The sequence below is a fragment of the Rhinoraja longicauda genome, chromosome 8, assembly GCF_053455715.1.
Source record: "Rhinoraja longicauda isolate Sanriku21f chromosome 8, sRhiLon1.1, whole genome shotgun sequence".
Lineage (NCBI taxonomy): Eukaryota > Metazoa > Chordata > Chondrichthyes > Rajiformes > Arhynchobatidae > Rhinoraja > Rhinoraja longicauda.
Window position 1 is genome coordinate 49,235,126 of NC_135960.1, and position 27,595 is coordinate 49,262,720.

Genomic DNA, 27,595 nt, shown 5'->3' on the forward strand with positions numbered 1-27,595 from the left:
TAATTCATCATCTTGGCAGAAGTAACATGATCCTTACCAAACCAAAAGTAGCTATATTTAATTGCACTCATTAAATACAATTGTTCTTCTCAACATTTAATTTCTTGGTGAAGTAATAAGAGTTAATGTGATAGACACGTTGGTGCCCAGCAGAAGATTAATGGGATGATCAGAGGAATTAACTATCTTTTGTTTTGTTCTGCAAGTATGGAAGATATCACATCCTTCTTCTAAAGTTTGACATGTAAATTATAGAACATTACATCTACATCAGAATAACTGAAGCATAGAATTTTATCATAGTGGTAAATGTAATTAAGGTCCAGTTTCATATAACCTCACAAAATCACACACACATTTCTGAACAGAACAAAAAATTAAAAAAAATAAGAATACTCATTTTCTTTTTCGCTGCCAAGTTAACATTGAGGAATTGAGGCTTTTGTGATGTTAATCCTGGACGGGATTAGCTGTCAGTAGATAGCTCTGATATGCAATTTTTTACAATATTATTCCCTGCAGCAATCGTAGACATTGGCTTATTTCAATAACTGACAAGCTGTCATTGTGCACAAAAATTATATCAGGCCGTTAATTGAAGAAATGGGTATTTTCGTTCAGGATCATTTGAGACTATAGTGATTCCTTGATTAAAGCAACATAATTTTAAAACAGCAAGCACAAAGTTAACAATAGAAGAAAAACAGATCGGAATTACTTCTTTCAAAAGAATGTATCGTATTATGGATAGAACTTTTTTTTAATGGAGACACAAGGGAGTGCAGATGCTGGTTTACAAAAAAAGACATAATGTGTTGGAGTAACTCAGCAGGTCAGGCAGCATCTCTGAAGGACATGAATAGGTGACATTTTGGGTTGGGATCCATCTTCAGGCAGACTATAGTGGGGGAGGGGTAAAAGCTGGAAGAGAGATGGGGGCTAGACAAACCCAGGGAAGTGATTAGAGGATACAGGGGTGGGGGGTTTGATTGGTGGATGGTTGGACAAAGACCAGAGATGAGAAAACTGAGGCTGTGAGATTAGAAGAGGCATGAAAAGTGAAGCCAGAGGAAGAGATATGAAGCCAAAACTCAGTCCCTCTCCCAGAAGGACATTTCTGTGCTGGGCCTCCACCATTGCAACAGTAAGGCCACATGCAAACTGGAGAAACAACAACTCCACTTACAACATATTGTTGTATATTGACTAGCTTACAAACCAAAGGTATGAACATTGAATGCTCAGCTTTTGGGGAACTGACCGAAAAACAATTCCCCTCCTCTCTCCCCTCATTTCCCTGTGGCCCACATGGATACGTGACCATTTCACCCACAATCATGCCGCCCTTTCCCATTCCCCCCCCCGTCACTTTCCACCTATACGTCTTACTGTACCCACCCATCACTTTCCTGGCTTCATCCTGCTCCCATCTCTCTTCCAACTTTCTCCCCCCTACTATTACCAGTCTGAGGATATTACCAATTATACATTTCATTCAAATGGGGGTTTTTTTCCTGCCATTTTAAAGATATTTGCATTTTGTGTAGGATTTTATTAATTAACATGACTGTCTTTCAGTCATATGAGTTGTGGAAAGATGACATGACAGATAATATTGCTGAATTTCATTCAAACAAAACACTGATGCTGAAAATCTGAAATCTTTATTTCTTAAGAAAGATCCTAGATCTGACACATTATTGCTGTTTATCCACAACTATTTCCACCATTTCCTGTTAATATTATTTTTACTGAGCTTCATTCTTTGATTGCTGCCTTCTCACTGATTATAATAATAAATTCAAGCAAATATCATTCCTGCCACCCTATTAGTAAGAGTTCTTTGAATTTGGACGTTGACAGTAGATTGCTGCCTGCATGTTTACTCATCTGTAATCATATCATATCATATCATATCATATATATACAGCCGGAAACAGGCCTTTTCGGCCCACCAAGTCCGTGCCGCCCAGCGATCCCCGTACATTAACACTATCCTACACCCACTAGGGACAATTTTTACATTTACCCAGCCAATTAACCTACATACCTGTACGTCTGGTGTGCAGCTCACATAACAAGGTAACACAGGTAACAAGCTCATTATCATGTCAGTAGCTAATGGCCTGCCAGTCAAATTCTTCAAAATAAATCAATTTTTACCATGGAAAAAAATATTTAAGCTGCGTTTAATTCTCCCTTCAGGTTGCTTTCGGAACTGTTAAATAATAGTTTCCTGTAAAATTCCATATTCAACTATTCAGCAATTCCCAAACCCTCTTGAAAATCCATCAGGAAACCTCACCACTCCCCCTCCCCTCCCCCTCCCCTCACCTGCATCGACCTATCACTTCCCAGACTTTGTCCTCTCCCCAACTCCTCTTACATCTTTTTTCCTGGTTTGCTATGCTCCCTTCCAACTCACTGGGGCCCTAGTTCTCGTGTTCACCTCACTAGGGTTGCCAACTTTCTCGCTCCCAAATGCGGGACAATGTGACGTCACCGCCCCGCGCCTCACGTGACCTCACCTAGCCAGTGGCCACGTGTTCCCGCTCCACCAATGGCGGCCACCTGGGCTGGGGGGCAGGTTGCTACGCAACCTCCGTTAGGCGGTGCCCGGGCTTACACTGTCAGGGATTGCAGCGGCCCTCGGGCTACAGTGTCCAGGCCTACAGCATCGGGGCCTACAGTGTCCGGGCCTACATTGTTCGGGCCTACAGCGCCTTCCGGGCATAATATAGGACAAGGGCGGTCCCGCATGGGACAAAACAGTTTAGCCCAAAATAGGGGATGCCCGGGTAACATGAGACAGTTGGCAACCCTACTTCCCACTCATCGCTCTCAATATGCCCTTGGCAGAAACAATTGTTCAGAGATTATTACCTTTGAGTTTCTGGTCACTAGTTCTGGTCACGTCTGGTCACGATTGGACGACACCAATGGCTTTGCTTGGCCAGGTCCTGCAACTCCACCAGGACAATGGGCCTTTATGGCCAGGTTAAGAACTCTACATTTATAACAACTTGGACTTGTACCTTGGAAAATGGCACCAAAACCTGGCTACTCTTGTATACTATCTCAGAGTATTATTCCTATATCACTTGTACATGAGCTAAGATTGTGCTTCTGTATAGCAATACTTTAACTAAACTGCATGTATTTAAAAAAAACACTGAACCTCGGTACATGTGATAATAAAGTACCATTGAATCATTGGACAATCCTCTTCATAATCATATCAGTGTTGCTTATTTCCGCACGGGCAGCACAGTGGCGCAGTGGTAAAGTTACTGCCTTGGAGCACCAGAGACCCTGGTTTAATCCTGACTACGGGTACTCTCTTTACAGAGGTTGTACGTTCTCCCTGTGAGAGTGTTGGTTTTCTCCGGGTACTCCGGTTTCTTGCCAGTTTCCAAAGACATGCTGGTTTGTAGATTAATTGACCTGTAAATTGACCCTAGTGTGCAGGATGGAACTAGCATATGGGTGTTTGCAGGTTGACGTGGACTTGGTGGGCCACAGAAACTGGACCACAATATTTCTCTTCCCATTCCAAGTTCCTGTACAGCTCTGAGAAGATGCATTTAACCCTGGTACCGAAAGCACACCATGCCCTTATTAATTCATGCTTGTGGGTTAATACTTGTGGAACAATCCCCTTTGATATTATAACCTATTACTTTTCATTCTCCAAAGCTGAAATGCTCCCTGTCCCACAATCTCTCCTGGTTTACAGGCTGTAGATGGTTAGAGCATGCATCTCTCACTCCAACTCATACCCACCGTTCCCCGACAACCTCATCACTCCTCATCACATACCTTACTCTTATTCTGCTACAGAAGCAAAGCTGAAGACTTTTGTGAGTCAGTCTATAGGTGTGCACTATTCTGTTTTGGATTTTGTTACTGCTGCAAAAACGTGCGTCATGCGTGTATTGCAAGTTTAGATTGGGATAATTCATGTATTTGAAGTCGAGTGAATGCTTAAAGATACATATTCCTTTCAGTAATGGCTGCTTTATATTCCAACAGTGAAGATGTGAGTAAGAGAGGATTCACTGTTATCATCGACATGCGGGGTTCCAAGTGGGATCTGATCAAACCTTTACTTAAAACTCTCCAGGAGTCTTTCCCTGCTGATATCCATGTTGCACTGATTATCAAGCCAGATAACTTTTGGCAGAAGCAAAAGACCAACTTCGGAAGCTCAAAATTTATATTTGAGGTAAGCGTCATATTCAAAATTAAATCCTTCAACAATTACACATTCATATTTTTGTTACTGTTTATTTTTGCAGTCGCATAATATTGTAAAAAATGGAGTGTAGTAAAAAAAAAAGAAAAATTAAACCACTATGGCAGGAAGCGGGCCAAATACAGACTTCAACTTAAGATCTGAAGGACATTTGGAAATGGCAGTAATGGGAGCTTTTGCTCCCTTTAAACAATCTACTGTATAATGAGTAACAGGAAGGCCAAATAAAAAATAGAGCTCGAAGCACAAATTTACCAATAAGTATATGTTGATTTTCAAAATTCTGGTTAAAGTCCAAGTAAGATCAGATGCTATCTATGCTTGGAAAAGGAGTTTTAGACTGTAAGAATCATCTGCACTTAAACCAACACTATTAACCATGCATGATTTAAATGAGACACAAACTTTGGGACCCAATGTTAACAATATTAGTGTTGCCTGAATTGGAACTTGTTTCCCCACTTATTTCCAAGAAAAAGTTAGTGGGGTTGAAATGAAGCCCAGAAATTAAAAAAAAAAAAATTCACAGGCGATACTTCCAGACCACTTGGTGAGGTTCTAATTCAAACATTGAAACGCACTCAAATTAAAAATGTGTGTGTTCACTACTCTCATGTAGGGAAATCCGCCTGAAGGTTTAAGCATGCATGAACATGCATGAACACACAGGTAAATGCTTACCTGGGAGCTCTCCGAATTTGACCCAGAGCTTCCAGCAAATTGCGATCTAGAGTTACTAGAGTTCTAAGAACTGTGTGACAATCGGCAGGTTACCTCAAGCAGAAAGAACTTTCTCCAGAGAGATGGCCAGCTGATCTGTGGAATTCTCTGCCTCAGAGGGCAGTGGAGGCCAATTCTCTGAATTCATTCAAGAGAGAGCTAGATAGAGCTCTTAAGGATAGCGGAGTCAGGGGGTATGGGGAGAAAGCAGGAACGGGGTACTGATTGAGAATGATCAGCCATGATCACATTGAATGGCGGTGCTGGCTCGAAGGGCCGAATGGCCTACTCCTGCACCTATTGTCTATTGTCTATTGTCTGATGGCACAGCTGCATATGAGCCTTGCTGGCGATTGAGGAGTGAAGCATATCGCAATATGTACTTTAGATTCCTAAACACTAGGCTGAATACGCCCTCTGTAATTGGTTCAGTTTAGAGATGCAGCGTGGAAACAAGCCCTTTGGCCCATCGAGTCCACGCCAAACAGCAATCATCACTCACACCAGTTGTAGCACACTCTAAGGACAATTTTTACGGAAACCAATAAACCGACCAACCTGCATGCCTTTAAAATGTGGGAGGAGACCGGAATACCCGGAGAAAACCCATCGCGGTCACAGGGAGAATGTGCAAACACTGTAAAGACAGTACCTGTAATCAGGGTCAAACCCAGGTCCCTGACACTGTAAGGCAGCAACTCTGTTGCGGTGCCACTGTGTCGCTCATTACTTAAATAGACCATAAACAGTATTAAAAAATGGTTCTGTATCATTCCTGATATCCTTGGGTGGAGATGGGGCAAATGTGCAGTGTTTTCAATATCTTTCCTGATATTTATCTTGTTGCATTGAAATGTCCTTTTCAGACAAGTATGGTATCTGTGGAAGGACTTTCCAAATTAGTGGATCCTTCCCAACTGACTGAAGAATTTGATGGCACACTGGAGTATAATCATGACGAGTGGATTGAGCTTCGGCTGGCCCTGGAAGAGTTCATTAGCAGTGCTGTGCATCTGCTGTCCAGACTAGAAGACCTACAGGAGATGTTGGCCCGGAAGGAATTTCCCATGGATGTTGAAGGTTCGCGCAAGTTAATTGAGGAGCATACGCAACTGAAGAAGAAGGTCATCAAAGCCCCTGTGGAAGAACTGGACCATGAGGGACAAAGGTTGCTGCAGTGTATAAGATGCAGTGACGGCTTCTCTGGAAAGAATTGTATATCTGGCAGCGCCGATTTTCAAAGTGTCGTGCCAAAGATCACCAGTCTGTTGGATAAGCTACACTCAACGAGACAGCACTTACATCAGATGTGGCACGTAAGGAAACTGAAGTTAGACCAATGCTTCCAACTGCGGCTCTTTGAGCAAGATGCAGAAAAGGTAAGATTTCATCCATTTGGTCTTTAATTTGTCACTCCTTCCCTCCTCTCTGTCACGTAACTTCCATTTTCCTTCATGCGTGGCAGCACAGAACTCAACAGAATCACATGTGTTTAATTTTCTACTCTGCGCAAGTAACAAATTATATTCACAAAATACTGGAGTAACTCAGCAGGTCAGGCAGCATCTCGGGAGAGAAGGAATGGGTGACGTTTCGGGTCGAGACCCTTCTTCAGACTGAATATACTTTGCTTTGGTTTTTAACAAACTGAAATTATTCAAGTCTTCCTTCCCTCTGACTTTTATTTCTAAATGTTTTTATCATTGGTTTTAATTTCATTAACCTATCCATTCACTTAGTAATTGAGCAGGGAGTTTTTATGAAAGTTGCTGTCTTAAAATAAAACTAAGGGGAAAAAAATTGTTTTGGAGCCTGCGTCATGGTTGCACAATGTATCATCTCAGAATTTGTTTGATTTTATGATTTTCACCATTTTTTAATCTTTACACATGTAAGATATTACTATTTACTGCATGTTTTTTCAGTAATGTTCAAATTACATAGTGCTTTATTTAGGAGTTTTGTGACAACATGGACTTTAACAGGTTTTAGATGTGTGGCACACTGATAGATCATTATAATGCTTCTGTACTGAAGCATTGCACTACCACATTGCAATAAATAGTTATATAAATTAAGATTACCATTGCATAATTTTCCTGTAACATGCCATTCTAAACTGTTCCGATTCTATTCACCATCAACTGTCAAAAATACAGAACTATATTTTTTGGTTTGGCATTATGCTTCCTATATCATATTTAATTACAGGCATCTTTATTCTGTTCTGACCATTGGTATAAATGAACGCAAAATCCTTGTAATGTTGTTGTAATTGAGGGTTAATGATACATCAGGAAGAAATGTTTAAAAAGATAGCATTAATTTTTGACACATCTGATCTATGGCCCAGGGTGTCGCTTGGGTGGTGCAGTGGGTAGACCTGTTGCCTCACAGCATCAGAGACCCGAGTTTGATCCTGACCTCGGGTGCTGTCTGTGTGGAGATTGCACGCTTTCCCTGTGATCGCATGGGTTTCCTCTGGGTGCTCCAATTTCCTCCCACATCCCAAAGATGTGTGAGCTTATAAGTTAATTGGCTTTCTATAAATTGACACTTGTGTGTTGGGATGAATAGAACGAGCATGTCAATGAGTCATCGATGGTCAGCATGCACTCAGTGGGCCGAAAGGCCTGTTTCCATGCTGTACCTCTCTAAAGGTAACAACCATTACATAATTTCTAAAATTCCTTGACAAAGATTAAATAAAATTAAATAGTTGGAGTGGTATGTACCCTGTCAGGTGAAAAAGTTATCACTCAGGTTCCTATTCAATCTTTCCCCTCTCACCTTAAACCAATGCCCTCTAATTCTTGATTTCCCCAATTCTGGATCATAGACCAAGTGCGTTCATCCTATCATATTCTTGTACACCTCGATAAGATCACTCCTTGGTCTCTCCTATTTTCTAAAGAATAAAGACCTAGCCTCCCCAACATCTCCTTATAGCTTAGTTCCTCGAGTCCTGACAACATCCTCGTAAGTCTTTACTGCATTCTTTCCAGCTTAACCAGAGTGAAAAGGAAGCAAATCTATTGTGCATCTGATTCTAATATTCAATTTAGTTTTTCAGAATAATCACATCTCTCAGCCATGAAGAGACATATTCTCACACTTCTATTGGCATATTTTGGCCTCATAATCTTTTTATCACTTTTTATCACTTCTAGTGATAATAAACTGGTTAAACATTGTAATTCTGACAATGAATTTGTTCTTTTATAATGAATAGATAGGAAAATGGATGCCTTGAGTAAAGGTGAAAATGAAACTTTTTCAAATGAGAAATGATGTGATTTTCTCATTTTCTGCTCAATCAAAATTCTTTTGGTTCTCATTTCCCCCTAGATGATTGATATTTTTAATAATGAAGCAAACCTTTTAAGATAATGAAGATATAAAAGGTCAGGGTCAGTTTTTGTTTTATTTCTTAACATCTTTCCTTTTATGTACAGAATAGAAGAAACCTTGGAATAGTGATATCGGTTCCCATGGGAAATCCAGATCTTCCAAATACAGCTTTCAAAATTGTGTGGTTAGATTTATTGACAAAATTCTCCTTGTGCCTTTGATTACCACCACCAATATTTTTACTGAGTAGGCCTTTTGTTCATAAAGATGATAGTGCAGTCTCCATGGCAAGTCTTTGCCACATAATGTAAAGTGACATTTCAATGCATCTAATATAAGAATTGCTTAAGTCTAGTTAAACAGCCCGTCGACATTTATGTAACATCTCATCAAACGCATGGTATCTCAGTAGATGCAAGGCTCAGAGAGATCTAACGAAGGAAGCTACTAAGGCTGGTCCTAAAGGTTTAGTTGAAAGGAATCTTATTTAAGTAATAACCCAAATAACAGATCCTGCCCTCTGTACTTTAATTGTAGCTAGCTGCATTATTATAACTTCAATACTTTAACACAACAACAAGCCTTTAGATGGTAAGTTGTGATGGAATAATAATTTTTTTTATTATTTCGAAATTCTCACTAAAATATTTTTTCATTTATTTTCCTGTTCTCTCAGGCTTTAGTGCATTTTCAGTCTGTCACTGTTTTGGCAGGTCATGCGTACTGTACATTGAAACTTGGCATTCTCAAATGTATTAATATGTATGTTCTAGAACAATCATTTTATTTACTGGTGACTTAAAAGCTTGCTTCCATGTTACAATTTAAAGTTATACTCTGACTTTTACGGTAGAATTCTCTTCAAATAACTATACACAAACTGTGATTGTCCCTAGTGTGAAGGATAGAACTACAGTAGTCTATGGGTGATCACTATGGGTGATCGCGGACTGGGTGGGCCGAAGGGCCTGCTTCCACATTGTTTCTCTAAACTAAACTCCCACTTGTTTTTGATGGTATTAATGTTCTGTGCCATCGACGTCTTGTCATTCTAGGCTAGGACAAACTCTCTTTCATAATCATGGGGTCTTGGCCAATTGGGCAATTAAGAGTGAATAAATATGGCCTGCTATGTTTACATTTCAAAGGGTATTAACGAGATTGGATAGAACAGCAATTTTCCTTTTCTAAAAGGCATTTATAAACCAGATGGAGTGATATAATTGTATAATAGTTGTGTGGTCAACGTTACTGTTTGTAGTATTTTAAAATTTAAATTTAAATTTAAATTTAAATTAAATTATAAGTTAATTTATTTACAGTTAATTAACTGATTAACTGATCTTATTTTCAGTTAATTAATTCAGTTATTAGAATCAAAGCCACATGGCCCCCGATGTGTGCAAGATCATGGTTAATCCTTTATTAGGTTTAGGTCTAGGTCTACCGTTGGCATGTGTACTGAGGTACAGTGAAAAGCTTTGTTTTGCCTGCTATCCAATCAAATCAAATAATACTGTACACAAATACAGTCAAGCCAAACTCAAATAAAATCAGTAAAGCAAAGGGGGAGATACAGAGTGCAGAATACAGTTCTCAGTATTGTGGCACATTAGTTCAACAGACAAAGTATAATATCCTCAAATCTATTGGTAATCTTTGCAGTTGTAGGAATCTCATTCATCTAATTACCTTTGTCTTCTACACACATTCTTATCTGAGTAACATAATCCGAATTACTAACCTAATACTGCAGATAGTCATATGGTTAACATTAAATCTCTATCTATTGATTGAGCCCAACTTTTTTGTTTGACTTCCTTTGGGGAAATGATTGTGTTATACCTCAGTACTTGCAAATTTGGATCTTCTGCCCGCAACAATGCAGGAGGAAGCTTTTTGGCCCATTGGGTCCATATCAACTCCCATGGGAGCAATCTCTTAAATCTGATTTTTGCTTCCCTTATTTTCCTGTCTCACTTTCTATCTCCCACATGTTAATCTACTCCCCTTTGATTATCTTTACCGCTAATCTACACTAAAAAAGTAATTTACAGTTGCAAGTTAACCTACCGGCACATCTTTGGGATGTGGGAGGAAACTAGAGCACCCATGAGGAAAGCCTTGAAGTCAGGATGAATCACCAGTCCCTGGTGCTGTACGTGGCCACACTCATCTCTGCAGCACCATGCTACACCCATTGTATTCACATATCCTGGGAGGTGGGAATGAATGCAACTTAGAAAAATATATGCAAGGGAATTTTTTACATCCGCCCGCTCATGGACTTGAAGGATCAAAACAAGTGTTCCAACTTTCAGTTATTTCTGTGATCTTACATGTCCTTCTCTTGGTTAAACAAGAAAGGTAAAGGGGTTCCCTTTATATTAATTATTTCGCCTGTGCATGTTGTTGGCTGGGTCAGTACTCATTGTCTACTCTGAAAAAATAAGTGTTAGTAAACAATAACCTGCATTTGTGTGATTCTGTTGGAATCAAATAGCTCTTCAGGCTACTTGGTGCCCATCAACCATGTGGGAATGTAATCATATTCATGGGTTAAACCAGGGATGAACACATGTTTCTTTCCTGAAAGGATGTTGGCAAAACAGGTGATTTTACAACAATGCAGATGCCCTTCTGTCAGCTTTTACATGTTTCCTTCATCTTTTTATTTCCAGATTTTTATTTCGAGATTTTTTTTACCAAATTCAGAATTATGGCGTATTAATCAGGATTCTGATGAAAGCCCTTCCATACTCTTAGTTTAGTTTAGAGATACAACAGCGTGGAAACAGGCCCTTCGGCCCACCAAGTCCACGCCAACCAGCTATCACCCGCACACTAGTTCAGTCCTACACACTAAGTACAATTTACAGGAGCCAATTAAACTACAAACCGGCACGGCTTCTGAGTGTGGGAGAAAACCAGAGCACCTGGAGAAAACTCACATGGTCACATTGGAGAATACGCAAACCCTGTACAGATAGCACCCGTAGCCAGGATCAAACCCAGATCTCTGCGCTGCAATTAAGCAACTCTCCGGTGCACCACTGTTAGTAATACAAATAAACTGTGGATGACATGAATGGGTTCTTTCGAGCAAGATTATTATTTATTGATTCTGATGTAACTCATTGTGTGCTAAATATTGACTCACCCTGGGTGTCCCTGGAATCAAAGCTGTGAAGCATTAGATTAAAATGTCATGGAGTGACATTCCCTTGTCAAATATATTTACCTTTTACCTCTCATGTGACACGAGTAAACAATGATAGAATTAGTTCTACAAAGAATTTCCATTTCCTCAGCAGTAAATGGATTTTATGCACACCTTCTGAACCTGGTAATGATTGGCACTGTAAACTTAAAAAAAGCAAATATTTTGTAACATGTTCTGGTCCAAGACGCATTTCCTATGGTTTTGCTGGAGCTGCAATATATTCAGTTCTTTGATTTATGATTCAGAGAATCAAGCTTCAGGCATTTACAATTCTCAATTCATAGGCAGATTTGGTGAAATGTAACCCTATGAAGAAAGTTAGGATTAGAGTAAGGGCTAGCCCGAACTGGATTAATCCATATAATGGGCAGGTGAGGTGTGGTTGTTTTAGAGGATCTCTTAAAATAAATATGCTCTTATTCCTTTGATCCAGACTAGCTGATCCAGACAGTCATGGCCAAGCATCATGTGCTAGGTCAAGTGGCAGATCTCATCCTGGACTATTGCGACCAGTTCAGCATGAGAGTCACAGCAGGGTCAGTAACATCAAAGTGGCACAGACTGGAGCTTGGGATCATCACAGTCTGTACCATCTCTGCGATCCTTTTTGCCTTGGTGATGAACATGATCGTCAAGTCTGCTGAACCAGAGTCCCGGGGCCCTCGGACCAAGTCAGGAACGCGCCAACCACCAATCAGGGCCTTCATGGACGACCTGCCTGTCACCACTGAGTCAGTGCCAGGAGGCAGGTGGATCCTGCAAGGGTTGGAGAAACTGATTGGATGGGCAAGGATGAGGTTTAAGCCAGGAAAATCAAGGTCACTGGTGCTGAAGAAGGGCAAAGTCATGGACAGGTTCCGCTTCGCCATCAAAGGGACACCAATCCCAACTGTCTCTGAAAGGCCAGTGAAGAGTCTTGGCAATATATAAGAAAATAACTGCAGATGCTGGTACAAATCGATTTATTCACAAAATGCTGGAGTAACTCAGCAGGTCAGGCAGCATCTCGGGAGAGAAGGAATGGGTGACGTTTCGGGTCGAGACCCTTCTTCAAGAGTCTTGGCAAGGTGTATAACAGCAGCCTGAAGGATACAGCATCAGTCCAGGCAACCTGTCAGGAGCTGGAGAGCTGGTTGAGAGCGGTGGACTGGTCAGGGCTTCCCGGCAAGTTCAAGGCGTGGATATACCAGCATGGTATCCTGCCAAGGATACTCTGGCCACTGCTTGTCTATGAAGTCCCAATCTCCATGGTAGAGAACTTGGAGAGGAAAGTCAGCAGCTTCCTCAGGAGGTGGCTGGGACTGCTCAGGTGCCTTAGCAACATCGCCCTATACGGCAATAACACCAAGCTCCAGCTCCCCCTAGAGGAGGAGTTTAAGGTGACATGGGCAAGAGAGGTGATGCTGTACAGGGACTCCAGCGACCCCAAAATGGCTCAGGCAGAGGTGGAGGTGAAAACTGGGAGGAAGTGGAGAGCCGGGAAAGCTGTGCTGCAAGCGGAGTCTCGGATACGCCACAGAGTCCTGGTGGGAGCAGTGACTCGGGGAAGAGCTGGTCTGGGAACCTTCCCAACTCCCCAGTTTGGCAAGGCCAAGGGGAAGGAGAGGCGCAGGCTGGTCCAGGAGGAAGTGAGGCCCAGCAGAGCGGTTGCCTTGAGGGAGCAGAGGACCTGGACAAGGTGGGAGCAGGCCATGGACCGAAAAGTCACATGGACTGAGCTCTGGCAGGCTGAACCACAGCATATCAAGTTCCTCGTCCAGGCAGTGTACGATGTCCTGCCCAGCCCATCGAACCTCTTTATCTGGGGCAAAGCGGAATCTCCGGATTGTCCACGATACTCAGGCAAGGGGACATTGGAACACATCCTGAGCTGCTGCCCAAAGGCTCTTGGGCAGGGCCGGTACACCTGGCGTCACGACCCGGTTCTGAAACCCATTGCAGAAGCCATCCGCATGTGAATCAGCAGCTGCAGATGAGCATGCCCCACCACCCAGATTATCACCTTCGTGAAGGCTGGAGTGCAGCTGCCAAGAACCACAGCAGCCAAGAATCCGTCAGGAATCCTGGCGACTGAGTAGGACTGGCAGCTTTCTGTAGACCTGGTGAAACAACTGAAGTTCCCACGGCACATCACCACGACCACCCTGAGGCCGGACATCCTCCTGGTCTTAGAGGCGACCAAAAACACCGTCTTGTTGGAACTGACAGTGGCCTGGGAGGATTGTCTGGAGGAGGCCCACAAGAGGAAGACCAAGTATGAAAAACTGGTCATAGAGTGCCGTAAGCAGGGCTGGAAGGCAAGGTGTATGCCCATCAAGGTTGGCTGCAGAGGTTTTGCAGGGCAATCGCTCTACAAAGCCTTCAGTGCACTGGGCATCACTGGAATCGAGAGGAGAAGAGTCATCAAGAACACCACAGAGGCAGCGGAGAAAGCCTGGAGATGGCCCTTGATCAGGAGAGGAGGTCCATGGGAGGAGCGAATGCCACCTGAACACAAGTCGTGGTCAGATCAACCATGGCTGGGTCGCCCGGGCGAGGGTGTCTGATGTTGAAAGACCCGAAACATCCAGTGACCCCGGGTTACATCACTGATGATGTGTTCAGGAGCATCAAGAGGTGTATTTTTATCAATGTGGAAACTAATCGGTCATCTTTTTTGATCTCTCCCTCTCCGTTTTCTGTTTAGTCTAGTTTAGTTTACTCTGGTTTGGTTTAGTTAGTTTAGTTTAGAGATACAGCATGGAAGCAGGCCCACAGAGTCCACGCCGACCATCGATCACTCGTTCACACTAGTTCTATGTTTGTCCCACTTTCTCATCCACTCCCTACACACTAGGGACAATTTGCAGAGGCCAGTTAACCTCCAAACTCGCACGTCTTTGGAATGTGCAAGGAAACTGGAGAAAACCCGGAGGAAACCCACACAGTCACGGGGAGAACGTGCAAACTCCACAAAGACAGCACCCGAGGTCAGGATCAAACCCGGGTCTCTGGTGTGGTGAGGGAGCGGCTCTACCAGCTGCAGCACTATGCCACATTAAACACTTTACGGTAATTTTACTTTTCTACATTCTTAGAGTGTTTTATAATCTCCACAGCACCAAGTCACACTGAACTAGCTAGAGATTCTAGTGCAGTAATATGGGGCCTGCAGACTCACACATGGGCTAATCCTTTATGATCTCCCAACATTGCAAACAGTGGAGTCGAAAAGTGAGTCAGCTCAGGAGTGGATGATGAAAGAGAATCAGGTGATGTCAGAGCAGGGTGGCGAGAGAGAAGTTCTAAGGGCATTCATTTGGAGCTACATGTCAGTTGGGGAGTTGACAGAAGAATTAGGGTTGATGATTGAGGGTCAGTCAATAACAGAGACAGTAGAGAAGATGATTGGCATTGAGAGTTCAGGTTACATTTGGGATGAATGTTGATAATCAAGGTATATATGGTTGTGTGATCAGTATCAGGGGTGGGATTAGTGACAGTTCCTTGAATATATCTTAGGAAAGATCAAAGCCTTGTTCTTCCTGGCATTGATTCAGCTAGAATAGCGTAATTAACTAATAGCAAAGAAGCCTTCAACACTGTGCTGAAGACTTTAGACTTTAGAGATACAGTGCGGAAACAGGACCTCTGGCCTTCTGAGTCTGTGCCGACCAACGATCACCGTGTACACTACACTAGTGTGGTGACACTAATGTTCCTACACACTAGGGACAATTTAGCAATTTTATCGAAGCCATTTAACCTACAAACCTATACGATTTTGGAATGTGGAAGGAAACCGGAGCACCCGGAGAAAACTCACGCGGTTACATGGAGAACATACTAACTCCATACAGACAGCACCCATAGTCAGGATCGAACCCGGGTTCCTGGCGCTGAGAGGCAGCAACTCTGCCGTTGTGCCATTATGACCCTCCCCTCCCATCCCCCTTCATTGTTCGATACCAGAAATTCATGTATGCAGCAGGGTGGGGGTTGGAAATTGGTGGAGGTTGTGGTAACGTTTTGCATGAATTCCATCAGACAAGTATTATATGCCTCCTGACCACACTGCTGTGTGCTCAGCATTTCAATGGCTTTGTACATCATATGTGGAGGGATCAACAATTTAAAAGTACATGACTGTTTGACAAAGTACCCAGTCATGTCTCATCAGAACTAGTATGAGCGGGTGATTGATGGTCGGAGTGGACTTGGTGGGCTGAAGGGCCTATTTCCATGCTGTATCTCTAAACTAAACTACACAAAACGATACGATACTCCCATCCGAGTGTGGTCTGGGGAGTTTCTCCTTGACGTCTCTACTGCACTAAATATAAGTTGCAGAGGCATGCAATCTGGATCAGGCAGGTTAACTGGCAACTTTAAAGACTTTGTGATTCTTCCTGTGTTGCAAAGGTCACTACCAAACAACACTTCTGTGCAACTGGATCCTTTTGGACCACACTTGGGGTCGCTGGTTAGTTAGCCAGCCTACAGACCCGCTCTGTCTAAGGCGACTGACCCATGCCTTGTTTCCCAAGGGAAACACGAGAAGCACAGACGCATCGAGAGGAAGACGTCAGCTGAGAAGCGCAAATAAATGTTACTGCTTATCAAGTTTCACCAGCTCACAGAATATTACAGATGAAAGCCATGTGGCTATCTGGACTCCCCACTGCAAGTCAAATACGTATGTCAATAAGACAAATTATCAATCAACCAAAAAACCTTGAGCTGCTTTGCTATTGATTTTTCATTAAGGCTGTAGCAGTTTCCAAGTTTATGGCTAAATGACGTACATTGTGGATTTCCATATTTTCTTAGGACATGCAATGAGGCCAGTCAGCCCATCGAGTCTATGCCACATACGGAGTAATCCCATTGGCCCATTGATATTTTTCCTGTAACCTATTCTCCCTACATTCCTTTCAGTTTTACCACCCACCTAGAGTACAGGCAATTTAATTCTGAATAATGGAGAATGTGCAAATGTTGGTGAGGCCACATTGAGTTATGTGTTCAATTTTGTTCACCCTGTTATAGGAAAGATGTTGTTAAGTTGGAAAGGGTGCAGAGAAGATTTACAAGCATGTTGCCAGGACTCGAGGGCATGAGCTGTAGTGAGAGATCGAGCAGGGTAGGACTTTATTCCTTAGAGCGTAGGAGGATGAGGGGTGACCTTTCAGAGGTGCATAAGATCATGAAGGGGGCAGATAGAGTAAATGCACAGAGCGTTTTACCTGGAGTAGGGGAATCAAGAAACAGAGGACATAGATTTAAGGTGAGAGGGAAAAGATTTAATAGGAACCTGTTGGGCAACATTTTCACACAAAGGGCAGTAGGTATATGGAACCAGCTGCCAGAGGATGGTGTTGAGGCAGGTTCTATCACAATGTTTTAAAGACATTTGGACAGGCAGATGGATGGGAGAGGTTTAGAAGGATGTGGGCCAAACACAGACAGGTGGGACTACTGTAGATGGGGCATCTTGGTCGGTGTGGGCACGTTGGGCCTAAGGGCCTGTTTCCACACTGTATGACACTATGATTCCACACAGACAGTGCCAGGTAGATGAACTTACGAGGCAACATCTCTGCACCATAGTGCCATCCTTGTGATTAATGGAGGAAAGTTTTCAACAAATTATTCTAGCATTAAACTGGTGTTACAAATTGGCTACATATAGAAGATACGTATAGAAGATTCCATTTCTATTCCTGCAATAAGCAAACAATCCATAACATCAATTTTATCTTTATACCCTTTTACTTTCAGAGATACAGCACGGAAACAGGCCCTTCGGTCCACCGAGTCCGTGCTGACCAGAGGTCATCCTGTGCACTAGCACTATCCTATACACTAGAGACCATTTACTATTTTGCCAAAGCCAATTAACCTACAAGCCTGTACATCTTTGGAGTGTGGGAGGAAACCGGGGCACCCGGAGAAAACCCATGTGGTCACAGGGAGAATGTACAAACTCTGTACTGACCGCACCCATGGTCAGGATTGAACCCTGGTTTCTGGTGCTGTGAAGCAGCAACTCTGCTGCTACATCACCGTGCTGCCCGGCAATGAACTAAAATTCAGCACCATGATTTTTGTTAGGTCAGTGGCCAGGAAGATCATTTTTTTGGGAGTCTCAGTGCTTAGAACTCGTTCACATTATAATTGCGCCATTTTAGAAAGCTTCCTTCTCAACTACGTGAGGTACCATGATTGCATTCACATCTTCAACATAACACATTCTCACGCAACCTATTTTGCAGCGGAACTTATTTTGCGGTGCAATACACTTTGGATGTGGCCAATATATTGTGGCTGGTGTTAGACTAATGATAATAATGTTAGAGTAGCAACGTAGTTATTTGACAGTGAATTCAGAGGGAGGGCCTGACACATTAGTGTGCTATAAATTATTCAGCACAGCAGGAAGCCACTTGAGCCATTGCACTCCTGCCAATTATTTAGGTAGAGACATTTAATTAGCTCCGAGCTCCTTGCTCTTTCGTGGGCTTATTATTCTTTCCCCCTCCTTTTCAAATACTGGAACATATATACTTCAAGCTGATTGTTGGGGGGGGGGGGGGGGGGTGGAGGAAGCTGGATGAAAGGAGGGGCAGGACCAAACTTGGTGAGCAATAGGTGTATTTACTTCCTCTGCCTTCACAATCCATACACTTTTGTCCTTTTCTCACACCTTTTGTTCTTACTTCTCTAACCTTAATCTAACCATCTGCCTATCAAAACCCCCTGTCACCTGACTCTACCTATGACTCACCAGGCTTTGTCCTGCCCTTCCTCTCTTCCAGCTTTCTTCCCTCCTCCATCCCTTACTGTCAGTGCAAAGAAGGGTCCCGACCCAAAACGTCACCTATCCATGTCCTCCAGAGTTGCTGCCTGACCAGCTGAGTTTTTCCAGCACTTTGAGGCATGAACATTGAATTTTCCAATTACAGATACCTCCCCCCTCCACACCCCTTCTCATCGATCCTGTTTTTTTCATCTCCCGTTCCATCTCCCTCATGTGCTCACAACTTACTCTTATTACCCCCACCTCTCAGTTCCCTTCCCCTTCTCCTTCTGCTCATGGTCAACCACTCTCTATTCTGCCCCCCCCCCCCCCCCCCCTCCCCTTTCCTTTACTTTTTTTAAGGTCCTGACCCAAAAACACATCTGGCCATTTCCCTACACGATGACCTGCCTGACCAGCTGAATTCATCCTGCACTTTGTGTGTTTGCTCAATATTCCAGCATCAACAATCTCTCGTGTCACTGGGATTAATCGGACTGATCTGCAATTGCCGGTTTCACCTCTCCTGAAGAAAATTCATTAATACCAAAGGAAAAATTCAGAATACGTATAACCCTACAGCCAGCATCTCCATTGTTGTTTTACTAGTGTAAATGGGAAGCTTTAATTAAATGAGCATTAATCGTTGTACACGTTAACTGATGATAGAATCACGAAGATGGTGGGATGTATGGACTGTCAACTCCCTTTTATCTTTGTATCCTTCATTCGAATGTGTTAAATCCCTACTTCCACTCGAGTGCAGCAGGATGAGGGATGATCTTTTAGAGTTGTACAAGATCATAAGAGGATGATCCTGATCTGATAAGGGGACTAGAGGTAAAAGAGCCATTAGGAGGCAGTGATCACAACATGATAAGTTTTACTCTGCAAATGGAAAGGCAGAAGGGAAAATCGGAAGTGTCGGTATTACAGTATAGCAAAGGGGATTACAGAGGCATGAGGCAGGAGCTGGCCAAAATTGACTGGAAGGAGGCCCTAGCAGGGAAGACGGTAGAACAGCAATGGCAGGTATTCCTGGGAATAATGCAGAGGTTGCAGGATCAATTTATCCCAAAGAGGCGGAAAGACTCTAAGGGGAGTAAAAGACACCTGTGGCTGACGAGGGAAGTCAAGGACAGCATAAAAATTAAGGAGAGGAAGTATAACATAGCAAAGAAGAGTGGGAAGACAGAGGATTGGGACTCTTTTAAAGAGCAACAAAAGTTAACTAAAAAGGCAATACGGGGAGAAAAGATGAGGTACGAGGGTAAACTAGCCAATAATATAAAGGAGGATAGCAAAAGTTTTTTTAGGTATGTGAAGAGGAAAAAAATAGTCAAGGCAAATATGAGTCCCTTGAAGACAGAAGCAGGGGAATTTATTATGGGGAACAAAGAAATGGCAGACGAGTTAAACCGTTACTTTGGATCTGTGTTTACTGAGGAGGATACACACAATCTCCCAAATGTTCTAGGGGCCGGAGAACCTAGGGTGATGGAGGAACTGAAGGAAATCCACATTAGGCAGGAAATGGTTTGGGTAGACTGATGGGACTGAAGGCTGATAAATCCCCAGGGCCTGATGGTCTGCATCCCAGGGTACTTAAGGAGGTGGCTCTAGAAATAGTGGAAGCATTGGAGATCATTTTTCAATGTTCTATAGATTCAGGATCAGTTCCTGTGGATTGGAGGATAGCAAATGTTATCCCACTTTTTAAGAAAGGAGGGAGAGAGAAAACGGGTAATTATAGACCAGTTAGTGTGACATCAGTGATGGGGAAGATGCTGGAGTCAATTATAAAAGACGAAATTGCTGAGCATTTGGATAGCAGTAACAGGATCATTCCGAGTCAGCATGGATTTACGAAGGGGAAATCATGCTTGACAAATCTACTGGAATTTTTTGAGGATGTAACTAGGAAAATTGACAGGGGAGAGTCAGTGGATGTGGTGTACCTCGACTTTCAGAAAGCCTTCGACAAGGTCCCACATAGGAGATTAGTGGGCAAAATTAGAGCACATGGTATTGGGGGTAGGGTACTGACATGGATAGAAAATTGGTTGACAGACAGAAAGCAAAGAGTGGGGATAAATGGGTCCCTTTCGGAATGGCAGGCAGTGACCAGTGGGGTACCGCAAGGTTCGGTGCTGGGACCCCAGCTATTTACGATATACATTAATTACTTAGATGAAGGGATTAAAAGTACCATTAGCAAATTTGCAGATGATACTAAGCTGGGGGGTAATGTGAATTGTGAGGAAGATGCAATAAGGCTGCAGGGTGACTTGGACAGGTTGTGTGAGTGGGCGGATACATGGCAGATGCAGTTTAATGTAGATAAGTGTGAGGTTATTCACTTTGGAAGTAAGAATAGAAAGGCAGATTATTATCTGAATGGTGTCGTTAGGAAGAGGGGATGTTCAACGAGATCTGGGTGTCCTAGTGCATCAGTCACTGAAAGGAAGCATGCAGGTACAGCAGGCAGTGAAGAAAGCCAATGGAATGTTGGCCTTCGTAACAAGAGGAGTTGAGTATAGGAGCAAAGAGGTCCTTCTACAGTTGTACCGGGCCCTGGTGAGACCGCACCTGGAGTACTGTGTGCAGTTTTGGTCTCCAAATTTGAGGAAGGATATTCTTGCTATTGAGGGCGTGCAGCGTAGGTTCACGAGGTTGATTCCCGGAATGGCGGGACTGTTGTATGTTGAAAGGCTGGAGCAGTTAGGCTTGTATACACTGGAATTTAGAAGGATGAAGGGGGATCTTATTGAAACGTATAAGATAATTAGGGGATTGGACACATTAGAGGCAGGAAACATGTTCCCAATGTTGGGGGAGTCCAGAACAAGGGGCCACAGTTTAAGAATAAGGGGTAGGCCATTTAGAACGGAGATGAGGAAGAACTTTTTCAGTCAGAGAGTGGTGAAGGTGTGGAATTCTCTGCCTCAGAAGGCAGTGGAGGCCAGTTCGTTGGATGCTTTCAAGCGAGAGCTGGATAGAGCTCTTAAGGATAGCGGAGTGAGGGGGTATGGGGAGAAGGCAGGAACGGGGTACTGATTGAGAGTGATCTGCCATGATCGCATTGAATGGCGGTGCTGGCTCGAAGGGCTGAATGGCCTACTCCTGCACCTTTTGTCTATTGTCTATTGTCTATAGACAGGGTGAATGCACCGAGCCTTTTACCAAGAGTAGGGGAATCGAGAACCAGAGGATTGTAAGTTTACGGTGATGTGAGAAAGATTTAATAGGAACCTGAGGGGCAACATTTTGACACAAAAGACAGTAGGTGTATGGAACGAGCTTCCAAAGGAGGTAGTTGAGCCAGGTACTATCACAACGTTTAAGAAACGTTTAGACAGGTATGTGGTTTCGAGGGATATGGGTCAAACGCAAGCAGGTGGAACTATTGTAGATGGAGCATGTTGATTTGCATGAGCAAGTTGGGTCAAAGGGTTTGTTTCCATGCTGTATGGCTCTCCGACTCTTCCACACTACTATGATGTCAGGATAGTCACACCACTCTGGTCTATACTTTTTGTATATGAACAAAAAGTTATTGGGCGTATAGACTATTTATATAAATATTATTTCCTAAAATGTGAAAATAAAGTAACTAACTATTTATTTTTATTAAATCATTGTTCCCCTTTTCTGACCCAATGTTTCTGTGTAGTACACAGGAGAGAGACACAGTAGGTTATGATTAGAAAGATCAACATTGCTGTGAGCCCTCCCAAAGCATCATAAAAATATACCTGTGGATGAAATGCACTGAAAGGAGAGAAGGTTCTGAAGCTTTATTGTGTAAAATTGAACAAAGATTAATATTCAAAAAGTTCACAGAACATTATTAAGAGGGATTTTATATTTAAATAGAGTGAATTAAATTGTTTGAGTATCATGTATTATTTTAGATAGACCACACCTACAAACGGAGATTGACAGATGCTTGACTGCAGGAAAAATGTTCCCGATGTTGGGGGAGTCCAGAACCAGGGGTCACAGTTTAAGAATAAGGGTAGGCCATTTAGGACTGAGATGAAAAAAAACTTTTTCACCCAGGGAGTTGTGAATCTGTGGAATTCTCTGCCACAGAAAGCAGTGGAGGTCAATTCACTGGATGTTTTTAAGAGAGAGTTAGATATAGCTCTTCGGGCTAACGGAATCAAGGGATATGGGGAGAAAGCAGGAATGGGGTACTGGTTTTTAGAATATCAGCCATGATCATATTGAATGGCGGTACTGGCTCGAAGGACCAAATGGGCTACTCCTGCACCTATTTTCTATGTTTCTATGGTACGGGGGTTATGGGGAAATGGCAGGAGAATGGGGGTAAAAGGGAAAGATAGATCAGCCATGATTGAATGGTGGAGTAGACTTTATAGGCCGAATGGACTAATTCTGCTCCTATAATTTCTGAATTTTTGAAAACCATGGATTTGAGAGCTGGAACATGGGATTAGTGAGGCTCTTGTTTGGTCTGTGTGGAAGCACTGCTTCAGGAACTACCTTCATTGCGCCATAAACTTTTACGATGCTATAATTTTTAAATGATCCTGTGCCTGCAGCACATTACTTGATTATGTAAAAGTGAATTGCCTTTATTAAGGTTAGGATTGCTCGTACGGTTATGATTGATAGATTTCCAGGTTATACCTGACATAATAAATTTAAACTTAATACTCTTTTCCAAGACATCAGGAAATGTAGATGGAGTGAATGGTGAGAAGTCTGGTCTGTATGGTGAACTCGACTTTGTCTACAACACTCTGCAATTTCTTGCCGTCTTGGGTGGGCAGAGCTGCTCCCAAACCAAGCTGTGACACAACCCAACAGTTTGCTTTAGATGGTGCGTCTAGAGAAGTATATAAAAGCCATTGGAGACATGCTGAATTTCCTCAATCTCCTCGGGAAGTAGAGGCGTCGGTGTGCCTCCTTGGCTGTCACAGTTTTTCTGGAGATTGACTCTGTACGTGTCTTCAATGTTTTCATTATAAAATACCGAAAACTGATATGTTCGTATATCTCGACAGCCTTGGTATTGTAATATTGACAAATTAGAAGAATGTTTACGAAATCCATAAATATTGCAATATCTTGATTTTATAATTGAACATATTTATCCACATCACAACAGGGTTTCTCAAATTCTACCCCCCCCCAACCCATCCAAGAAATGTGCAGTCACAGGAGAAAACTGCGATTTCATCCATAAATTGAATACATTTATCTATTATTAATCACACAGTTATTTCTAAGCCATTACATTTTCTGAATAATATGTTATGCAATCTAAAATGGAACTAGTTCAGAGTTTCAAGCAAGTCAGATTTCCAAGAGCCATTAAACCTAACCCTTTTGGTGACCAGTTAAATATACCTCTGCCTCGTACTTATGTTCAAAATGTTTTACATGGTGCACAGAATTAATGTTTCAAGAGATAAAATTGAATGAATTCATTTGAGAGAAAAAGGTGCAGAAATATTGATCAACTTTGTCATTCGCCGTGAAGAAGCTCAGCAACATGTCGCTGGTTGGTTAGACAGTGTGGAAGCACTGCTTCAGGAACTACCTTCATTGTGCCATAAACTTTTACGATGCTATAATTTTTAAATGATCCTGTGCCTGCAGCACATTACTTGATTATGTAAAAGTGAATTGCCTTTATTAAGGTTAGGATTGCTCGTACGGTTATGATTGATAGATTTCCAGGTTATACCTGACATAATAAATTTAAACTTAATAGTCGGAAACATTGTGTATCAATTCCACTGATGGGTTAGATTTGGATTCAGTGAGAGAGATCTGGATTTGAGTCCCAAATATTTCTATTTAGTATTTCATCCAAAATTAAAGGAGTACCAGAAGCGGCAAGAGATTTTAAGTACTTGTCACACGCTCACCTCAGATGCTGTCTGTAACACCATGTAATGCTCCCATGCATATCAATTCACCAAACAGGGCAGTGCTTACTTTCACTAGTCTGACAGTAATCAGAATGTGGTACAGTTACATAAAATCAACTACAGCGAGTAAAATGTAATGCTTGCTATAACAGACCACAGGGGGGGGGGGGGGGAGAGGGGATGCTGTCCATTATTGAGGGCTATAACCAAATGATCACAGATAACGTTTAGCCCAAGGCCGGGAGGGAAGAAACGCGACGTTGGGAGGAGGTTAAACAAGCAGCAATTCACAGGCCAGGGAGCTGCAAAGCCCCCGGCTCCACGCGCAGTGCGCCAGGGACGGGCCCAGTACTCACACCGTCTTCATGCTGCTCGCTCTCACCACTCCCGCAACCATAAGCACGGTACATGGTGTCAGCTCACTGGGAAACTGGCGTCAGCGGGGGATGGTGCAACAGGAACCTCGGTCCGCTATAACCAATATCCGTTATATACATTGTCCATTATTCCATTATTGCGAGCGTTTACTCTACTGCCACCATGCACTCACACACAGTTTCAAATGTTAGGGACATCTGCTTCACGCATAGTACTGAAGCATGACTTTTGGCTAGAAATATTATTAGGTTTAGGTTTATTATTGTCATGTGTATGGAGGTATGGTGAAAAGATTTGTTTTGCATGCAATCCAAATAGATCAGATATACAATACATGTCATTCAACTCAAACTCAAGTACAATAGATAGAGCAAAGGGAAAGATACAGAGTGCAGAATATAGTTCTCAGCATTGTAATGCATTGAAACCATAGACAAAGTCCAATGTCCACAATGGGGTAGACGGGATAGTACGCTAGTCAATGGAGGGATTGTTCAGAAACTTGATAACAGAGGGGAAAAAGTTGTTTCTGAGTCTGGTAGTTTGCTCTCTTGGGCTTTTGTATCTTTTGCCAGGTGGGAGCAGGGAGAAGAAGGAATGAGCAAGATGAGACAACTCCTTGATTATGTTGGCTGCTTTTCCAAGACATCAGGAAATGTAGATGGAGTGAATGGTGAGAAGTCTGGTCTGTATGGTGAACTCGACTTTGTCTACAACCCTCTGCAATTTCTTGCCATCTTGGGTGGGCAGAGCTGCTCCCAAACCAAGCTGTGACACAACCCATCAGTTTGCTTTAGATGGTGTGTCTAGAGAAGTATATAAAAGCCATTGGAGACATGCTGAATTTCCTCAATCTCCTCGGGAAGTAGAGGCGTCGGTGTGCCTCCTTGGCTGTCACAGTTTTTCTGGAGATTGACTCTGTACGTGTCTTCAATGTTTTCATTATAAAATACCGAAAACTGATATGTTCGTATATCTCGACAGCCTTGGTATTGTAATATTGACAAATTAGAAGAATGTTTACGAAATCCATAAATATTGCAATATCTTGATTTTATAATTGAACATATTTATCCACATCACAACAGGGTTTCTCAAATTCTACCCCCCCCCAACCCATCCAAGAAATGTGCAGTCACAGGAAAAAACTGCGATTTCATCCATAAATTGAATACATTTATCTATTATTAATCACACAGTTATTTCTAAGCCATTGCATTTTCTGAATAATATGTTATGCAATCTAAAATGGAACTAGTTCAGAGTTTCAAGCAAGTCAGATTTCCAAGAGCCATTAAACCTAACCCTTTTGAAGTGACCAGTTAAATATACCTCTGCCTCGTACTTATGTTCAAAATGTTTTACATGGTGCACAGAATTAATGTTTCAAGAGATAAAATTGAATGAATTCATTTGAGAGAAAAAGGTGCAGAAATATTGATCAACTTTGTCATTCGCCGTGAAGAAGTTCAGCAACATGTCGCTGGTTGGTTAGACAGTGGTCAGTCTCCATTCTCTTGGTCACAATAATCTCAGGTCATGAAGAAAAATTAATATTTGAAACTGCAAATAAAATGGAAAAGACAGATATTCAGTGACATCATTCTGGCGGCATGGGGGTGCAGCGGTAGAGCTGCTGCCTTACAGCGCCAGAGACCGGGGTTTGATCCTCACTATGGGTGCTGTCTGGGAGGAGTTTGTACGTTCTCCCTGTGATTGCATGGGTTTTCTCCGGGTGCTCCAGTTTCCTCCCACATTCCAAAGATATACAGGCTTGTAGGTTAATTGGCTTATATAAATTGTCCCTTGTGTGTAGGATAAAGCTAGTGTCTGGATGATCACAGGCCTCGGTGGGCTGAAGGGCCTGTTTCCACACTCTATCTCTAAACTGAACTGATGAAAATGACAATCTTGCTCTCTGTTGCTGTTGTAGCCTTACCATGACATTTTCTAGTGTAAATCATAAAATTTACATCAGCGTGAGGAAGCCATCATGGTCCACTTCTTGTTCAAACTTCACAAATTGGAGCTGTATAACTGGAGGGAGATAACGTTACCTGCTGAGTCAAAGTTCAATGATATCCAGCTAAGGAGCTGAGAAATTCAATTGAATTGTCAGTCCAGATTGGAATTCAATGCAGCTTGACCTCATATTTCAGAATCCAGTAACCTTTGCTCAGAGTTTCAATGAAACTGGCCCTCGAGGACAATTTGTGCTTCTATGGATGCTTATGGAGGAGAAATAGGACCGCCATTTGCAAAGAATTATCTTAGGCCTTTGTGGACATGATATGAGGTTCACTTCAATAAGCTTAATTGAAAAACATATGCCTTTCATCTCATTTAGGTGAGGGAAGAAAGATTTAATAGGAACCTGAGGGGTAACTTTTTTTACACAAGGGGTGGTGGGTATATGAAACAGGGCGGCCGGAGGAGGTAGTTGAAGCAGGTACTATCAAAACATTTAAGAAACATTTGGTCAGGCACTTGGATAGGACACGTTTAGAGGGTTATGCGCCAATCATGGGCAGGTGGGACTAGTGTAGATGGGGCATGTTGGTCGGCATGGGGGAGTTGGGCCGAAAGGCCTGTTTTCATGCTGTGTGAATCTATGACTCATGCCCTTGGCATTTCCTCCGTAGTCTTCTTTCATCAAATTTCAAAATAAAATTGATCTTAACCCTGAAATGGTTAAGGGTCCCAGAAAAACAGAGGTAGTTTAATTGACAACTGTAATCTCCCAGTGTAGGAATCAAAGGGGAATTGTGAGCATATGCAAGACAATAGATGCAAGATGGTACTGAGGCTTGGCAACTTTTAAAACGCTTTCCTCTTCGATCCACCTGCTGATTTGTGTTTGGCTTGATTCTATTCATGTGTGGTATTATCTGATTTGAGCTGGATAGTGCGCAAACAACAGCTTTTCACTGTTTCTCAGTATGTGACAATAATAAATCTAAACATTCTAGGACAGAAACAGATGG

The 27,595-nt window shown here is 42.5% G+C and overlaps 1 protein-coding gene across 1 annotated transcript in view; it reads left to right on the forward strand.

The window, feature by feature from the left end:
• Positions 1-27,595, forward strand: part of LOC144595940 (kalirin) — a 351,636-nt gene that overhangs the window by 202,941 nt on the left and 121,100 nt on the right. The window contains exons 4-5 of the mRNA XM_078403892.1: positions 4,033-4,225; positions 5,842-6,354. Of these exons, the coding sequence (XP_078260018.1) occupies positions 4,033-4,225; positions 5,842-6,354 (706 nt within the window). The remainder of the gene's footprint in view (positions 1-4,032; positions 4,226-5,841; positions 6,355-27,595) is intronic.